This window comes from Apteryx mantelli, chromosome 1 (genome assembly GCF_036417845.1).
Source record: "Apteryx mantelli isolate bAptMan1 chromosome 1, bAptMan1.hap1, whole genome shotgun sequence".
NCBI lineage: Eukaryota > Metazoa > Chordata > Aves > Apterygiformes > Apterygidae > Apteryx > Apteryx mantelli.
Window position 1 is genome coordinate 147859725 of NC_089978.1, and position 19312 is coordinate 147879036.

General features: G+C 38.6%; 1 protein-coding gene across 5 annotated transcripts in view; it reads right to left on the reverse strand.

Moving 5' to 3' along the window:
* The window catches only part of SOX5 (SRY-box transcription factor 5), a 487372-nt gene that overhangs the window by 43945 nt on the left and 424115 nt on the right, over positions 1–19312 (reverse strand). Inside the window, exon 10 of one of the 5 annotated variants that reach the window (XM_067306169.1) lies at positions 12312–12458. The exons of the other annotated variants lie outside the window; for them this stretch is intronic. Within the exon in view, the coding sequence (XP_067162270.1) occupies positions 12312–12458 (147 nt within the window). The remainder of the gene's footprint in view (positions 1–12311; positions 12459–19312) is intronic. 5 annotated transcript variants of the gene reach the window in all.

The window sequence follows — 19312 nt, forward strand, 5'->3', positions numbered from 1 at the left end:
TACCCACAAGCTATTTCTTGATGATTTATAGCTGATGTCTACAGATCTCCTTTTATTTTAATGATAACTTCAATGGAGACATTAAGACATTCTTTGTCTTTACAGAAGTATACAAGAGGGAAGCTGACATCTTAAATAAAATTCCAAGAGGCCGATTCGCTATTTCTGAACAGGGCCAGCTCTGGGCAGTTTTTATATCTTGTCCAGGAGAAGGAAGACCTCCCTCCCTCCCCCATTTCTCCCATACTAAAGCTGCTATGCTTTGTGACTTACTCTGGGCACAAATCCTACAGCACTGACTCAACGTGTATGTCACCAGTTAATTAGGATCAAGACAAGACACTAGGATACTTGGTAAGCATAAGGTAGTTTCATTGCTTCACCAGTAATAGCATACTGGTTATACATACTACTTAACATATATATTTATATAGCATATTTTCTTCTGTTTGAGCCCAGAGCAATTTACAAAGTGAGTCCCAAATGATACCATAGATCACAGAAATCCTTTCACCCAACTGAACTGTAATCATTTGGGGGTGAAACACAACACTTTGCAATGGTGCAGAAAAAGCAGTAGCAAGACATACTGCATCCACTTGAAATTTAAGATGTCATGCCTGTAAAACCCTGGATAGCTGTCCAAATCTGAGATTATTTTTAGCCTGGAAATTAGGGTGTGTGTGCATGTGTGTGAGTGTGCACATGAGATCAGCGTGCATGCATGTATGTGTTTGTCGATCTTCATCTCCAAATAAATTTTGAGCTCAGCAGGCAATTTCCATCAGACTTGATGACGGAAGGAAGTCCTTGAAGAACCATGTGATTTGTGTAAAGAGCAACGTGGCAGAGGAGTGGGGCACTGTAGGCATCTCCACTTAGGAAAAGACTCCCACATTTTAATAGACAGCAGGGGATGCCCCTATGAGAAGTCTACATCTCCAGCCAGAGTCTAAATATTGTGAGACTTTACAAACACTCGTGAAACCGGGCTTCTGGCACTCTTGGAACAACTTGTTCATTTTAAAATGAAGGCAGAAGAGAAAGTCTCTATTCAGTTTCTTTGTTCTGCTCTACAGGCCGCTGAATATCTGTGCTACCTTCTCACTTTGGCTGGTGAAAGTGATGTGGCTGTAATCTTCCTCACATGCTAGCCCCAATAAACTTTATTTGTTTGGTACACCAGTGAATCTCCCAGGTCTTACAATACTGCATTATTCAGCTTATAAGCTGCAGTTCATTCTGTGTAGAGAAATTCGCATTCCTAAGGCTGTGAAATTAGGAACTGTAAATCCAGACATGAAATGTAGCGGGCAAACCGTCATGTGACACCACTTCAACTTCTGATATCACAAATGAAATGCTACTTGACATGCATTTCTCAACCAAATGCGTGTGTCAAATTTCCCTGACCCCAGATTAGGTCTGGGCCTTTTATAGAGCACATTGAAAGCACAGCTCATCTGCACGTTTATGATGAATAATAAGCAAACAGCGATGAATTAATTCATCCCAGAGTTTTAATTGCTGACTCATTATTTTCAGTGGCCATCAGAAGCTAGCATAGGAGTATCCAGAAAGGCAACAAGATAGTTTCAGGGAAGACTAAGAATATTGGAAACAGGCACAAAAGGGAGTCATTCTGATCTTCATGCAAAGCAGAAGAAACAAGAGTTTAGACTAGAAGTATTCAAGAGTTTACTGAGGCAACCAACAGCTAAATTCAAAATATATTAACTTACAGCTGTAAACTGAAGTCTACACAGCTCTTAGCATGGCTAAAGATAAAAATAATCACTGACCTGGAATGACTGCAGCCCTGAGAGAGCTACCTTTGGAAAGAGAGAAATTCACAAGAACCTGACATAATAAAAATATTCTTCAGAACTGTGATCATCATGTTGTCTTCCTAATGGCTGACTGAATTAAAACTGCTTTAGTAATTCTGTCGCTACATTACTGCTTTTTCTGGTACACTGCTTCAGAGTTTTCTCTGGAGCACTCTGGAGAGGAATAAATGTACCCCTGAAACTCAACTTTAAGAAGCTTTTTGTGCCAATTTTCCCATGGATATGTCATGTGGGGTTGTGTTTGTCACTATGTAACTCCTGTTGTGTTCTGTTAACTTGAAATCCTGTAACGCGATGTGGCTGATTCATGACGTGATATGTCACTGCCTGGCATGTCAGCTGAAAGCCTGTACGAACCCATGTGTTACACTTCTGTACACACATAGCTATTAAAAATACTCCCCATTTTTTTAAAATCTACTAGCAGGTGCTGGCACATCCACTCAAAAAAGTTTAAGAAACACTAATAACTTATGAAATGCTCTAAGTTACATTCTTTCAGTCACATCGTGACTGGAAATTGAAGAGCCTTCTCTCCAGCCTTCCCATAGCAGACAAGGTCTTCTCCTCTGTGCACTCAGTTGGTCAAGATACTGAGCAATCTTTTATCAAAGATATTTTTTCCTCAATCAATCAATTTTTTTCAAAGACATCAGTCATGATATTAACTTATCTTTCCCCCCCAAAAGAACAGGAAAAAAGTAGCAACTGAAATGAAACAAACAGAAACTAAACTGACTCATTAGTACAAAAAGGTACATTTGAAATCATAGTTTGGTACCATTAGTGGACAAAGGATCAGGATCAAAACTGTCTAACTGGTTTCATATATGAGCCCTTGTTTAATAATGTCAGAAAACAAAATGATCTGCTGTCTCAGTTTGTCTGCTACTAATTTCTACCCTCTTTGGATACTATCAAAATGTTTTTACCAGGCTTACTACAGTCAAAAAATAAAATTCTGCTGTACAATGGTTACGCCTTTGCAGAATTGCAAACACGGAGTCTTCTATGATTTGTCTCTGAAAATGAATGATAATTGATTAAAATAATAATTCTTTGATTCATTTTATTTGTTAGCTGCCCTCTAAGCCTTTGAAATACATTTATACCTGTAAGTTTCAGCCATGATGGACAGAAGCTCTTTGTTTAAAAGAGATTCTTACACTTTCACATGACTCCAGCAGCTGGGTCTTTAAAGAAACTATCCATTACAACATTACAAGACATGGCTACACTGCTTTGAGAAACCCATATACTCTAAAGTAACAGGATTTACACATAATTCTCTGAAACCCTCTTTCATGCCCCTTCCATTTTACAGCAAGCAATTTAAAATGTATGTTGTACAACAAATGTAAAGTTCTCAAAAACTTCAGTGAAACATTTGCGAAGCACTTAATATAACTCCAGAGTCCACACCAACCTATAAGAAACTGTCTCTTTGAATTTGAAAATAAAATAGATTCCTTCTCCATTCTGCTGCTAATGTTGCTTCTCTTCAACTATCCACAGCTACCAAGGATTACAGAATAAATGTTTCAGATTAAAAAAAAAGAAGTTTGTAGAGCTCCCTTGTTAAATGTTAATCATGCAGGAATGGGTACAGTAATACTTACTGCAAACTAGATTTCTTTGATGCTTAGTTTAAATTGCATTCTGTCTGAATGTGTCAAGAGCAGCTAATTTCAAATCTAGCATGTAACATGTGGAAGCAAACCACTTTCAGCAGACAAAACAAGCAGCTTCTGGAAGCTACCAGACTGATCATATTAAAATTTGATACAAGCAGCTCAGAAATTTACTTTCTGTGTTGAAAAGTGCTATGCTTGATAAAGGATGGGTACACTGCTGTCCAGTGGATGGCCCTGCCATGGCAGCCTATGGACTTTACCTGTCATTATAAACACATGCTACAAAGTACCTAAACACTTAAACCTGAACTTGTGAAAGGGAAAATTTAGTGCCTAAATTGAGGCATCTGGCTTCCTTGTAGAAGAATCTTATAGAATCAGAGTCTTTTGCTTCATTTTAGGCTGTCTCCTATTCTACGAAGGCAGTACATTGCCACTGTTTTGCACGGGCCTGTGCTCCTGGAATAAACATATTCCTTGATTTAGAGTGTCTAACAGCTCAGAGTCTAGAAAATAAATCTCTGGAATAAAAGACAGATGAACTTTACTTGAAAGGAATTTCATATTAAGAAGGAAACTAGAAATTATCGTGATACTAGTGTAACTGGCTGTTTCTGTTATCTACATTTAAACTTGGAGCTAGTATCAGTCCTTCATCTTTTCAGTGCTGTGAAAGATGCTTTGATACTTGGCAGCCCCCTATGAAGAACACTTCTCAAGCTGAACTTCACATATGAATTTCTCATGGTTGGCTTCCTTTCCACAGTAGAAACAATCTCTCCTAAGTATTTTCCAACTATCCCCCCAGAAGAAGCCCATGTGAAAGGTGAAGATTACTGACAAAAACAACAGCAACCAGAAAAATCTAATCTTTTCTGTTTCTTTATGCGGCTCCAGATTCCATGCTGTTACTCCTAAACCCTTCCACTGCTACTCTTGGGATCGAGTCCATCAGCACAACATCTATCTTAGGGACATAAAAAAAAAAAAAAAAATCCTGTGAGAGTGTTTTCTTGCTTGGGGTTCCCTAAGTCTCTTCTGAAATGCTGCTTTTTCTTATTGAAATTCCTTCTTCCAAATAACACTAGATGGGCAGTTCTGTCATAATGCCTCTACAGAAGTAAGTGCGTAGATATTTCTAAGTAACAGAATAAGACACAAAACTGAAACAAAATGTCAGGTCCCAACATTCCCGAATGTTGAGGGAAACTGAAACTGGATCTGATTTTAGTAGCTGCCTCCTGAAAATAATAGTGCATGGTGTAATGTCTCGGTCAGCAGTGTCACTGCTAAGCCAGTGTTGTGGAACAGTTATCCAGAAAGGATGAAAACTACTCCCTGTCTGCCTGTGCTCCTCCCCTCCACCCCAAACCTTTCCCACTTAGGAAAATGTGGATGGTTCATTGGTTCATACAAGGTAAGGAAGGCCCTAGCAGTAAGGAACAGTGAGGAACTTGTCAGGAGCACAGACTGCATGTTAGTCATTACCACTTTGTTTTACATCTCTGTTGTTCTCTGTCTGATTTCTGAAGACCTCTCTTTCAGAAATGCAGTGGTCTTGCTTAATTTGTGTGGCTTGCTTTTGTTTTGTGAACAACAGATTTCAGAGGGCTTTTTTCCCCCTTTTCTCTTTGTTATGTTTTCTTCTGAGTTTTCATTATTAAAAGCACTGACTGAGTCTGGCAAGGGCTGACTGGCTAGCAACTGTGCTTGAGAGACAGGCTTCTGCCAGAGAGACATGGTATCAGGAAACAGAACTGTGGAGAGTTAATCTGAAAGAGCATCCTAGGATCCCTGCCATGTATTTAATTTATTTTTAGGAAAGTGGAGAGGTATGGAAAGCAGGAAGAATGCTGTGTTAGTCCCTACTGTTGCTGCTGCTGCTGCTTTTTAAATACTGTTATTAGCACTGTTTTTACTGTTCAGAACACACTCTCTATTTTAAAAAAGAATCTTAAGAAGTTCCATTAACACACATAATTTCACTGTGCGCAGGCAAATGGTTTAAAAAGTCATTGGTTATATGCCTGGCTGGCATATATAGGGAGGAGAGCAAAGAAGAGAAAAAAAGTCTCCAAGATCCCATCACCCACTCTACATTCTGCTATTTGGGAGTAAAAACATAAGGCAGCAAACGAAAAAGGCTGCCAGGTAAAGAGATAATTAGCTACAAGCTTTACATTAAAGAATGGACACAGATATTAAAGAAGTACCAAGTACTATAGCACAAATAAAGTCTCAGTTTATAGCTCCCTATACATCATTGCATCCGTACTATCAACTCTTTTCTTAACTATTTTACAGCTATTTCTAACCTGTTAAATGGACTGAAAAGGGGATTGGGAAATGCAAGCACTGAATAATGTTTTGAATGCACTGATTTATAATGTTCTAGGTCTAACTGTTACTCTGGTGCTGAAAAGTTTAATGGATTCATTTACAAGGATTTTTAAATCAATAGCATATAAAGAATTGTGTCCAGCCCAGAAATTCACAAAAACTAAAGAGCCTTGCAAATCTTGAAGATAAACGTACTGTAAACACAGCAATGTTCCAGCAGAAATGGTGTGTCTTACATTACTTTGGGGAAACCCTTCACTCTAAAATACCCCAGTATTCTCTTTACTGAAAGTAAGAATTCCCTGCTGTCTGGAAATGCATTCAGCAGTTGCTGAGCTCTTTGATCAATAAAGAGGACAATAATTGCCATTAGTATACAAGGTCTAATATGGGCACCGTGCTAGTTTCACACAGTTCCTTTTTCTCTTCTCTAGCACTTTGCAAGCAGGAAAAAAAGAGTTTGGCCCCATCCAGCACATGCAGTCACACCATTTAATCAGCTGTATGCTGCCAAGATCAGTCCTCTTTATCATACAACTGTCCTCTTCATAGCCAAAGTACTCTGCAGTGCTGTGCAGAACAGTTAGGTCACATCTCCAAAAATATTTGATAGCATTAAATAATAAAAAAGTATTATGAGGGGGAAACACTGATATCCTTCTACATATGAATAGCAATGTATCCATCATCTGTAGAGCCAAAATTAATTACTTCCCTCTAACGTGTTTGATCATGAAAAACAAAGTGATCAAAAAAGGAACCTCTGAGGGTAAAGGCAGTCTATATGGCTACTTATCAACTAGGCCTATGCAATAGTCATAGCTTGATGTGGCAAGCAAACTGGTACAGTTATGTGCATAACGGAGATTAACTTTTTCCCCAAAATAAATTTTCACATTCTGCACTAGCATACAAAAGAGAGATGTGACGAAAAGGGAGAAAAAGACCCTCAAACAGCTGGGCTGCTTAGGGTAGTCATCTAAAATGAAGTTCAAGTCAACAATTTGCCTGAATTGAAATCAGAAATATCATTTAAATGAGTGTTCTTATTACCGAGCCATCCTGGGGCCTTGTTCTCTCTCCTTGTCTCTGGATTATTACTTTTTTGGATTATCATATTTTTAACCTGAGTCAAGAAAGCTTTCCTGCTGAAACTGGTAAGTACATTCCCATCACCAGTTTTGACTGGGAGAGCAAATTCTCAACCAGCTCCCCATAGTAAAAGGTTCTCTTTTTTTTCCTAATATGGAAACCTATGGTTGTGTCCAAATTAAAATTCCCATATCCAAAGTCTCCTTTTCTTTATTATGTCCCTGGAATTAGATGTCATTGACAGTAAAGCCAACAGTGATTCAGCTGTAGTTTCCCATTCGGACTTAGCTTGCCTGGGTGAGAAGGGAGCAAGTATACTGCTGGTCCCTTTTTACCCTACCATAAGCAAGACACAGCTGGTGCATATGGCAGCAACTGTAGCATTGTCAGCTGATACTCCTCAAATATGGAAGAAACTCCCATGGAGAATCTTTGGCCATTTCAAGGCCAATCTGTGCTGTATTAGAGAGGCAAGCTCTAAGTCTTTAAAAGGAGATTCTGTTGCTGACTATAGGCAACATGAAAGATTTTCAATCCAGTGTTTACTCTGGTGATCAGAGGATCAGATAATGTGAAAATAAAGTACCATCTTCGGTTAAGGATTCACACTGGTATTTGTCTGGATAGTGCAGCTGAGGAGAATCTGATTGTGTATATCCAACTGCTTAGTGCTGTTTCTGGCTTGTCTGAAACACATTTCCTTTCCTTGTCACAACTCCCAGGTGCTACTGCTGAGCAAACAGTAACATCACTGCCAGAAGTATTTGAAAAGAACAAAAAAATTGATTTGGACAATCTGTGTGCTGTTGCCATTGATGGAGACACAACTGTGAGCAGGGTTAGGGCTGAGGTCATAACAAGGTTAAAAGAAAAGTGCCCAGGAATTCTCTTCTGTCACATTTCACACTGAATTGCTCTTGTTTTTCAGCAGATGCTACAGACAATGCGCTGCGCTCCATCAAATCCTGGGAATCATTTAGTTACATTTACAAGCTACATTGAAAATTTACTCCAGAATTACTGTACTTGAAAGATTACATAGAAAGGGCTAAGATCTTGTAACACAGACACACACACACACGATGTTGCATTTATGTGTGTAACAAAAAGCAAGGAACAAGGACAGCAATGAACAGGACCTGTTTACTGCTGAGGGTGATATTGTTGTCCTTATTCAACAGTATGATGCACCACCTCTGAGGTCAATGAAGTTTGTACCTATTAGTAAGAATCCCAGCACCATGATAAGGGTCTCTGTCCAGACATACATATTCTTTTATCAGGTTACTTCTGTTTCCCCTGTGTGGCACTGTGCAAGCAAGAGGCTTGAAGTTAATCACAGGACTGGCGGTGGGTTATTCTGCCTAGTCCTTATCTTCATCTGTGCCTAGTCCTCTCTTACTTATTTGGGAGCATGTAACCACCTTGAACACCCATCTGAGCAGCATGCAAGTATTTACAACATCAAGGGCAAAATGTGCTTAAGACAGACTTTGGAAATCCAGCACAATTTGGCAAACTTAAGATAGTTGCCTTTCAAACGGGTTGTGGAGGAGGCCTTGGTAAATTTGAATGGTATGATTAGCATACCGGCTGTTTTTAAAACTGCTCAAGAAGAAGCTGTGTTAAAATCCATTTCCGCAAGACACACTCATTTTCTTTTGGACAGGCTCCACTAGCTCTGTTTCTTAAATCAGTTTTTCTGGCACAGAGATTTCTTCTTGGAAGAATGTACAGCACCAGCTCAGTTTCCTAACCAAAACTTGACAGAATGTGCAGCACAGCATAATGGCATCTCTGCTTCATGGTTTCCTAAAAGTTACAGCACAGAAACCTGGGAAGTGAATTTGTCTATTCCAGGTCACATCTGTTGAAAGGCAAGTGAGACAACAGAAAATGCCAGGTTAGTCTGCCCAGTGCAATGTTCAAACACTGGTGAGGGCCACTGATAAAAGGTTTGCCAACACAGGGGTTGCCAAGGTCTTAGAGGAGTTTCAGGGATGTGTTCAAGTCTTACTAGATTTAAAGGATGATCCTTGGCAAATTCCCCCTCATGCCTCTCAGCATTTCTAGAGCCAGCAGTTGTTCCATCTGCTGCTGAGGCCGACTTTGAAGAATCCTTGCAAAGAGCAGCACAGTAACTTTAACGCTATACAAGAGGGAAGAAACACAGCTTTTCAGAAGTGACCTAGATGTTTGCCAGTAGCTTGACACACTCTCAGGTAAGGCTGTCTCCTTGTCTCCAAACACTTAAGTGTATTTCCAAAGCTGCGCCAGTGTAAACTGTAGGCTGAAAGTAGAGATTCAGCAAACAGCATCTATTGAAAGCTTGCCTAAGGCATTAACTGTTCATCTGTGGAGGCTCGATGTATGGTGACTCACTGAGAAAGACCACCATGAATTAACTTCATGGATCAAGCTGCTGCCAGGGGGGAAAAAAAAGGCTGTGAAACTCAGACAGATACTCCTTAGCAACAGCTTGGAAAAAAAAATAAAAAAAATCAGCAAACACAATAAACTTTTGGAAATGTTGAACACAAACAGGCTTTGAAAAAGCAAAGGAAGATATAAACTAAGGTGCATGGTTTCAACATACAAGCTTCAGTTTCTGCAACTATCAGAGATTTACCAGTGTGTTTTCTAAGCCAGGCCATTTCATTATTGTGTAAGCTTTATTCTAATTACTGTAGGCACTATAAAGGTTTCTTTACCATTTAGTATTATAAATAATTGTGCTTCTAGGCTGGAGTTCAAAGCTCAGTATAGCATTCGCACAACACCACAGGCAGGTCAGGTGACCTTTCTCCAATTCTCCTCTCTCTGGTGCTGAGGACAGACAAAGTGATATGTCTGTCATACGCCATTACCATTAGAACAGAATCTTGTTCTTTTATTACAACTGAACTCCGCCGGATTTCTCAGCAGGAATGCTAAGTGAAATCAATGTCTTGGATTTCCAGGCTGAGCTTGGAGGTCACAGCCACTCTATCATTTCTCAGCATTATCTTTTCTCTTTCTCTCGCTCTCTCTCTGAGCCTCCAACTGGCACACAGCAGATTGAAAACAGCATGCATCACAGGGCTCATGCTGCACAATTTTACAGCTTTTTGGAGCCCCCTTCCTTTCCTTGTGGCCCACTCTTTTTTTGCAATTTGCAAATAAGTTTTGTTTGTGTCCTACAGAGCTGCAAGCCAAAGGCACTGGAACACCTATGAACACGAAAAAGCAACAAAACACAAGGGAGAACAGAGCCGATTTTGACAGCTGCCAGTAAGACGGTTATGCTTGATGTTACCAGTAGATATGGCAGGCCTACAATTGCCACAAAATAAATACTGTGTCCCCTTAAATCTCATCAGACAGGCTGTTTGTGCTGGCAAGATCCAAAAACAACACTGGAATTTTAAGTGTAGTGGATCTAGCAAGCCACTATCCACACACAAAACCCCCTTGTAAAATGCACAAAAATCTCTTGTTAACCATAGACATGAAATTTTGGAAAAAAAACATATCATCAAGCACTGCATGACTTTGCGATTCCTAGCTCTACAGTATATAAAAGAGGAGGCCAAGCCAAAGACAAACTTTGGGAAGTCAGAAAGTCTGTACTGAGGAGAGAAGAAAGAAAATGTAGACCTTAAGCTTTATTCATTAACACAACAGCCACTAGTTCCATCTCTTTTATTCTTTGTACATATATTTCACTGAGCTGACAATGGTATTATTTATTTGTCTGGTTATTTTTAATCTTTGCCACTTTACTGTTAGGGTAAAAATGAAGACACTACTGTCAATTCAAGGAATCCTTTCTGACATGATAAAGGACCTAGACAGCATGCTAGAGGACACTAACAAAAAGAAGGGACACATTTTTACCAAGCCCTTGCTGACACTTAAATGGGACTGCTTTTTTCCTGAATTCCTCAGCTAAATTCTTACTAGCTGTTTTGCAACAACTAATATGTGCCATTCAGTTGTGAATGGTTACCTAAGCTCAGTTGTGGAATATACTGAGCACATCTTATTCCACTGATTTAATGAGATGGTCTTTAGCAAAATATAGAAGCAGTTCAAAAATCAGATATATTAGAGGAATAAGTAATAGCAGGTGACATTTTCGAAAGCAAGTAACTTAGGAAAATGCATCCCGTTAAGCAGTGTGCTTCAAAATAATTTAGTGACTTCTGAAAATCTTCTTTAAAGAATTTTTATTATCTGTATAGTCCTGATTCTGCAAGTCTTCAGGCCTATTTATGTATTCAGTTAGTCCCACTTGTTGCCACAGGAGGAATTCTACTGAACCTAGAAAGTAAATTCAGTATGTTCCTTTTGGAAGCAACCTTTAATGACTAGTTCAGATTTTTCACTAGTCATCTTATAGGCGAGTACAACAAAAAAATGGGTAAAAATTGCTGAATCAAACCTATAACACTACTTTTTGGATGAGCAATAACAAAAGGCGAAAAGAAAAAAATTATTCTTGAGATTATACCACATGCATTTGTTGAGTTGATTTAGCAGAAGGGGAAGAAAATGTTTGTCTCTAATTAACTTAGAACATTGATTTCAACCAGTTTTACCCAGTCCAGATACCAACGTGTTAGAATATTGTTGTATAGGAGCTTCAATGTGCAGAGAAAACAATTATATATCTCATTGTGATAGAGCAACTGAAATCTAAACAACTTGCTGAGAAATCACAGAACCTGAATTTACCTCCTCTGGTCCAGCAAAGATAGGCTGGACATATTTTGTGTATTCCTTCACGTTATAACTAACTTGTCATCCATTGGCAGTGTTCTACAGGTGGGGCCACAAGCTGTTAACTTGACCTCTTAAATCAGTAAAGATCTAATGGCCCTACCACTACCAAGAGTCAGAGCTCATCACTTTATAAACAGGTTCAAGCCTGTCCTATGACACAACACACACTGATTTAGATACTCGTTCTTCCACAGACTCCCACTGAGTCCCAGGACAAAATCTGGCTGCTGCCGAGATGCCCCAGTGCTTCCCATCTTTCGCTGATGCATTGCTAATCTAGCTCTAGCTTTGAGGTCTGAACAGAAATGACAGTTGCATGCTAGCACAGGAGGCCTGTGACCTCAGCCAGCTACCCATTATCAAAGATGGAAGAAAAAATAGTCCAATAGCTACAACACCGCAAAGGAATCCATGGGATCTTAGTTGAGGTGATACCTGTTACTGACTTCACTGTTACTGTCCTGGGGTTCTCCCATTATAAAAATGGCACTAAAGAAATTTTCCTATTTCATAAAGTCATCATGGGAAGAAAGCTGCCTGCAACCGAGAGGCACACAGATACCATTTGGATAAAGGCTGTGCAAATACCAGCGTTGTTAGAAACATTGTGCTGCAGGGCCTGGTACAGTACCTTGCTTTTGGGTGGAGGGCTGTTTGTGCTCTTGTCTGTGTGGATGCTGGTAGGGGATACAGCAGCACCAAGGTTACCTTGGGGTATGCCAGGTATCTTGCCTCCCGGAGACACTTGCATTGCAGCAAGTTGGGCAGCATACAATTGCTGTAAAAAAAAAAAAAAAAAAAAAAAAGAGAGAGAGAAGAGAAGAGAAGAAAAAAGAAAAAAGAAAAAAGGACCGAGAAAGGGAGAAAGAGAGAGAGAGAATGAGACATCATCAATAAATAAATAATCTTCCAAAATCTTCTCCTACTGCAGATGCTGCATTTTCTTTCTGATGGGTATTTTTTATTTAGCACACTGGCATATTTCAAGTCAAGAACTGTCGTCTCAACTTTTGTGATTCATTCCTCAGGGGACAAATGACAGACGTCACCATGAGAAATGTCCCAGCTTCCATGTGTGTCCAGGGATTCAAAACAAGTAACAAAAGCTAATCTTCATGGTTTGCCTGAGCCACAGGGCAATCTTCGTCTTCCTGAGAGGCCTTAGCCATAACAACAACCCCAACAATATTATACATCAACCACTGTGAAATTCACATCATATTTGGTCTGATAGTCTCTGTGACACCATTTTATATTTCTCTATCTTACTTGCTGTGTTTGTCTCATCTGCACAGGCTGTAAGGTGTTTGGGGTTGGAAATTCAAAGCTTTATTTTTCCTTAGCACTTATTTTAAGAGGATACATTCTCAGTTGGGTCTTGAGATACCACTACAGTCAATATAAGTATATAAATATCAATGGTAATGTATTGCTCATTAGCAACTAGAAGCTCCAATAAAGGCTGAGATCTCTTTGTGAAAGACGTAAAACAGGAACGGGGTGGGATTGTGTTTCCCTCTCAAAACTAAACCAGCAAGCCACTTTAAACATATTTGATTATTAGCATGTGAATACTTGCAATCACAGCCATCTGTTGAAAGTTAAGCACTAGAGTAAGAGTTTAATGGACAGATGTCAAAAACCAAGAGAAAATAGGCAAACTGGCTGTGCCTGGAAGTTTCATTGACCTCAAAAAAAAAGGAAAGAAAAAAAGTGGAGAAAATAAATACGATGGCAGGAGAGGCAGTGATTGTTGGTGTTTTATGAATAGAGGGGAATTCAAGTGAAGTCAAATACAAGTCAGATGCCTGAGAGAGCAGGTAATGTAGTAACAAAGGCTTTCACTCCTCGGTCACAGTATCAGTTTCAAAAACTCATGCTATGTATTATTTGTGCTGTGCAGTACATTTGTAATGTGTAACACTGAACAATGGTACATTCTGCCCGCAGGTGCTAACAAAGCTTCTGAGATGCAATATGACAAGCGATAACATGCAGGAACATGGTTTTGGACGTGAAAAAACAGGGAGCATCAATACAACTAGTCTAAGACAGCCTTGTTAGTGTTATTTAGTTGTTTTGCTGGTGTTTTTTAATTAATTGTATATGCTGATAAAAGAACAAAGGTCAGATTGGAGAGCACAATGAAATGCTAACCCTACCCAGCAAGTCTGAAAGAGGAAGATAAAGATTCAGTGTGATCCGACTTACAGGGACTATTCCACAAACAGCTGTGTGAAAGGTATGGAAACACCACTAGTGTGCGTTCAGAGTACGGAAGCCCTGTAACAAACACTCACCATGACCAAATATTCAAGCTTTACTGCTCTGAGTCTAGGACAACTCATTAGGGGTGAAGAAATGAAGGTACATCATTCCAACCCTGGACATTGCCCAGTGGTTCCCTGGACAAACTCCTCCCTTCACTGGTACACAATTCTAATTCTTTTGAATAATTAAAAGAACCCCATTTCTGCTCCTCTAAGTGTAAACAGGCAGCAACTCCTTACTTATTTCTTCTCACTCTACTTTTTTCAGACTTTCTATTCTATTCAGTTTTGAATTCTTTTAATTTCTCCTCTTCTACTTTGATCACTGCTTGTTCCTTGTCTTACTGTACTTCTTAACCACCATTTATCCATTCCTTTCTGCTTATTCTCACTCTCCTTTCCTATCATCCATTCATGCATTCTCTCTCCCTGCCTCTTTCCCTAATTTACTTACTCATTTATTCTGTGTGTTATCCCCACCCAGTCAGAGCCAAATAGATGCAAATCAGACAGATAAAAATAATCAAAAACAATCCAGCCACAAATCAGTCACAGATTTAAATACATGTATTTATAAGCTGATGTTCATATCCATTCATTCTTTGAAAAGAAGACTGAATCCAGCAGTAATATAGGGAGAAGGAACAAGTGTTTGTGTGAACCAAAGACAAACTACTGTAGCATGCAGTTCAAGGAAAACAAGCCTACTTTTATTAATGAATTAATATACCAGAAAGGCAACAGCTTTTTAAGAAACAGTATACACAGCTAGGGAGCAGCTCAATATGATCAGATTCTGGTCACAACAGGCTGGATTCTAGCTTTTCCCTTTCCTTTTGCTCCCCATTCAAAAAATGACAAAATGAATTGATGCAACTATAGGAGAAAGACAAAAGAAAGTAGAATGGCTGTTGAGCAGGAAAGGTTCAGGCTTGTGAGAACCTGAAGCTGGGGGACAGCAGATCCTAAGGTGACACATAAAGTTTGAAAACACAGATTAGATATCAGAGATGATGTCTAGTCCACAAGCAGAAGTAAAAATAATGAAGTTGGTGTGGACACTTGGTAGTACTGAAGCAAATGAAGATCACTGACAGGAGAGAACTCTACATGCCACTAGTCAATCAGGGACTAGAAGAGGCCTGCTGAGGACAGAGCCTCCTGGACATGTCTAATTTCTGTAAACCTTTGGGGAAGAATTTTCAAACATATTCCTTACCCTGAACAGAAAGCAAAACCTCTGCCTCAAATATAGCTTTCAGCCTTCTGCTGAGGTCCAAATAGTGAATCACAAGCACTAGACTATAAACTATATGAAACATAGTTAGACATCATGCTGTCTGTACCATCTTACACCTGTTCAGTGATCACTGAGAAATATGTTGAAAGCCATGATCCTCTTTACAGTATTATCATCAACCACCATTTTGATAATCTATGCAAACCAGATGATGACTCCAAGCACAGCGATGGAGATGATTCTCCAAGCATGGAGAATGTATTTCCCTATGCAATGGTCCAGGAGAAAGCTGTATTTTAAGAAGAATAAGTGGAATTTCAAATGCTGCCTTACACTGATTCTCAGTTCAGAGACAAATACACCTGAAGAGAGATAACATCTTACAAGAGAGTGAAGCACACAGTACAGCGTGGAGTAATCAGGAAGGAAGGGTGGAAGAAAACCTATAAAGCCTTCTACGCTTTGTGCAAACTTAAGTCTTCCTGCTATCAGATACGACGTCTCACCTCTATTTAACTCATTTTTAGGATTAAAAACAAAGATTAAAAAAAGTCTTATAAGATGTCCCTTATAAGAATCCCCTCTTAAGAGGTCTCTTCCTACAACACAAACCAACTGTTTTACTGAAAAGCAACATCAGGTTCAACTCTAAAGTGAAAAACATCTAACTTAAGAAATTGCAAGGGTCTGGAGTCTAACTGACCATTAAGATTACTCCTATACTCCCAACCATTTCAAAGAAACGGACAGAACCATACAATATGCAGTACATTTCTTAGACTGTCAATATTTTTGAGCTTTGACATTATTGAACTTGTCTGTTCATATTTAGTTTTAGGACATGATGACCTTTAGTTTATACCCAACAAAAGGGCAATGGTGTGACCATGTGCTGTGAATCAAGATGGCTAAATGACAACAATTTAGGCACCCATCCCATAAACTAAACTCAAACAAAAGAACATTTCCACTCCTACACGCCAATAGTTTCCAATTTTGAAACGCTGCATGGGTCAGAAAGGTGTCATTAGTCTTTATGTTGAAATATTTGTGTTGATTTTAACAGCAATGAAAGCAAGGCCTCAAAAGTGAAATGAAAATGAAAACTTATTCCATATCATTGCTGTAATACACTGCTGTTCAGCCTTGTGATATGTACACCAAACAGGGAATCCTCAAGCCACTTACGCAACTTTCAGTTAACCTAAAAACCCAGACTCCAATTCTAGCACTCAGGGAGGTCATTTTGCTGTATTACAACTCACACAGGAATTTCAATGCATAGGCTCTTGACTGATTTATTATGACCAAGGCATTTAGTTGAAATCAGTGAAGCACTGCTGCTTTAAACAAGTTTATTTTTGTTATATATGACAAACAAAATAAGGATAATACCCTGCACTTAAGCAGATAGATAATACTTCTCCTTCAAAAGGCAGAATTGGGCTTCTGAAAAAGCAATTAAAATGTAATATCTATTGTTTGTTTATAACTAAATACCTCTCTTTCAGCTGCCCTGCTCATGTGCAATACTGCATGCCTTGCTAATGTTTTCCCATTAACCTCATATGAAAACCTGCATGGAAGCAAAATCATCAGAACAAAAGCACAATTTGATACACTTTAAAATGAGCAGGAGGTATAGTTATTTTTATAATGTTGCCTCTCTGTGCTTAAGCTATTAAACAAAAATTCCCGCTTCTCCCTAGGTCATCACCTAAACCATTCATAATTCTTCCAATATATTAAAGAGAAATATTCAGCTGAACTCTCCAAATGGACTAGCTCTAACCGCTCTCGGCTTGATGACTGTGACTTAAGGTTAGACCGGCTTTGAAAACTTTCCCTTGGGCATTGTTGTTACATGTTAACAATGCTCATTACTGCTTTGAGGGTTCACTAAAAATGAAATCTTGTTCTATTAATATGGAAAATGAGAATGAGATTTAATAGCAATTTTAAAAAGGGTTGAACAAAGTGTTAGGAGCTAGGTAGGTACAGATAGTTGATTCAAACACATACAGGCATTTGGTTTACAGTATCACCTTTTTATTAAAATATTTCTATTAGTGAACAGTAGAGATTAAAATCATTTCTTAAAAACAAAACAAAAAACAAACAAACAAAAAAAACAGAAAAACAGAAAAACAGGTGGTACTGGAAACCAAAGCAGTTACTGCAATAAATTTGTTTCTGATGTAAACCAGTTCTTCAGTGGAGTTACCACAGTGATGAATTCACAAACCACTGCGCTTAAATGTTTGGAACTGTTGACCGACTCAACACTTTTCTGTTTCATTCTAAGACCCATCATTAAAAATATACACATGAATGGCCCTGTTCTGACTTCACAGATTTGATAGCTTTGATTTTTGCATAATCTGGAAGAAAAAATGGTATAAATTGAGATTCTCTCACTCAGAACACATGAATTTAATTTTCTTTACCTCAAATTTTATGTTCATATAAGAAGTGCAAAGAAAAGTGTATGATTATGGCAGAAAGAAGTAGTTTTGGATCTGTTTAGTATGTTTTTTTCTAAAAGTCATAAAGAAATTAGGAAAAAGAATTAACTCAGAACAAACAATTGGCATACATCCTACCATAAAACAGGTTTTTAAAGTAGTGTAAAGGTACAAAAGATGATAACTATAGAAACTGGAATTAAGGCTGCCTTCATCAGTGATTGGTAGAAATCCTTTCTAGATCTTATATGAAAAGAGTTCTTCATCTAGCTCTTTATAATATATATGAAAGGTATAAATACCAGATTTTCATCTTTTCTGTGCCTGAGTTTCCTTCAAAGATTGTTAGCCCAGCATTTCAAAGGGCCACGCTAATCATTCAAAACTTCAAAGGCTTTAAAGTGCAATTTGTTTGCACCAACTGTGGGATTCTCAGAAAACAATGATACATGAACACAAATTCATTAAGATCCCTTAAAATCTGGCCCAAAGAATCCATTGCAGGGTGAGTTATACTCAGCTTCCATGTTTGAGCTTGCTAGTTTTCATTTCGGGCCACTTTCAGATAATGACAACAAAGCTCAAGATCCTGAGATGCACTTACAATCTTTTATTTTATTTTTTCCTTAGAATTTTGAAGAGTTGGATAATTACTATTACTCTACCTACTGTATGTCTTTGTCACACCCATTTCCTAAAAGAAATTGTCCTGGCTCCCAGTGCTGAGGCATATATAGGTCCGACAGAGTCTGTCTGCTCTTCTGGCAGGGTAACATGTCTGTACAAGAGTTTCCCTTCTTTACCAAGTAAAAAAAAAATCACAGGTTAGATGGATTTGCCTAAAAATTGTGGACCACACAGGGACTATGGAAGATACACTACATGTTGAAAAGCTACAGTGTTCTTTCCTGGCCACAGTAACCAAATAACTTCCTGTTAAAACTCCCATCCTAGGTTTGCTCTACATTTCTTTAGTCTAGGGGAGAAAGACAGGTAAGTAAATCATGAATCAAGGAACAACAATAAATATTTGGAGGTTAAGGCTGGGCAAACTGAAACTAGATGAGAAATATTCACTTTTTAACCAGAAAGTGTGGGTAACAATTTGAAGAACTAGAGAAATGGTGGAGTCTCTGTCTCTTGATGTTTCAATCAAGATCAGATGTGTTTCTGAAAGACGAACTTCAAACAAAGAATTTGTTATTCCCAGTACTAGGGTGTATGATGAAATTCTACATCTTGTTTTGTCAGACTAGACAATCTAACAGTCTCTCTAGTTTTAAAGAAATCTGAGTCTTAGAAAGAAAACTTAAGAAAAACAAGTTCTCATTAGAAAAACTGTAAAGCATTCACAAACAGAACAAGACCTCATTTATACATTTCTTGCATGCAAGTTACAAGCACAGCCTTGTAACCAGCATCTCTCATATTAGAAAAACATTGCTTTTAGAATCAGTGACCACATGTCTCCAAGAAAATATGATTCTGGTAGCTGATCACTATGGTTCCAGGGCCACAACCCTTATTCCTGATAATAATTGGCTGCAGTCAACAGGACTGCTTTGCCCATGCCAGGCTGAACGCACTTGCTCTCGTCCAATTTGGAACTTGCATGGTATGACAGCCTGGACAACCTTGGAATCCAGACACAAGGCTA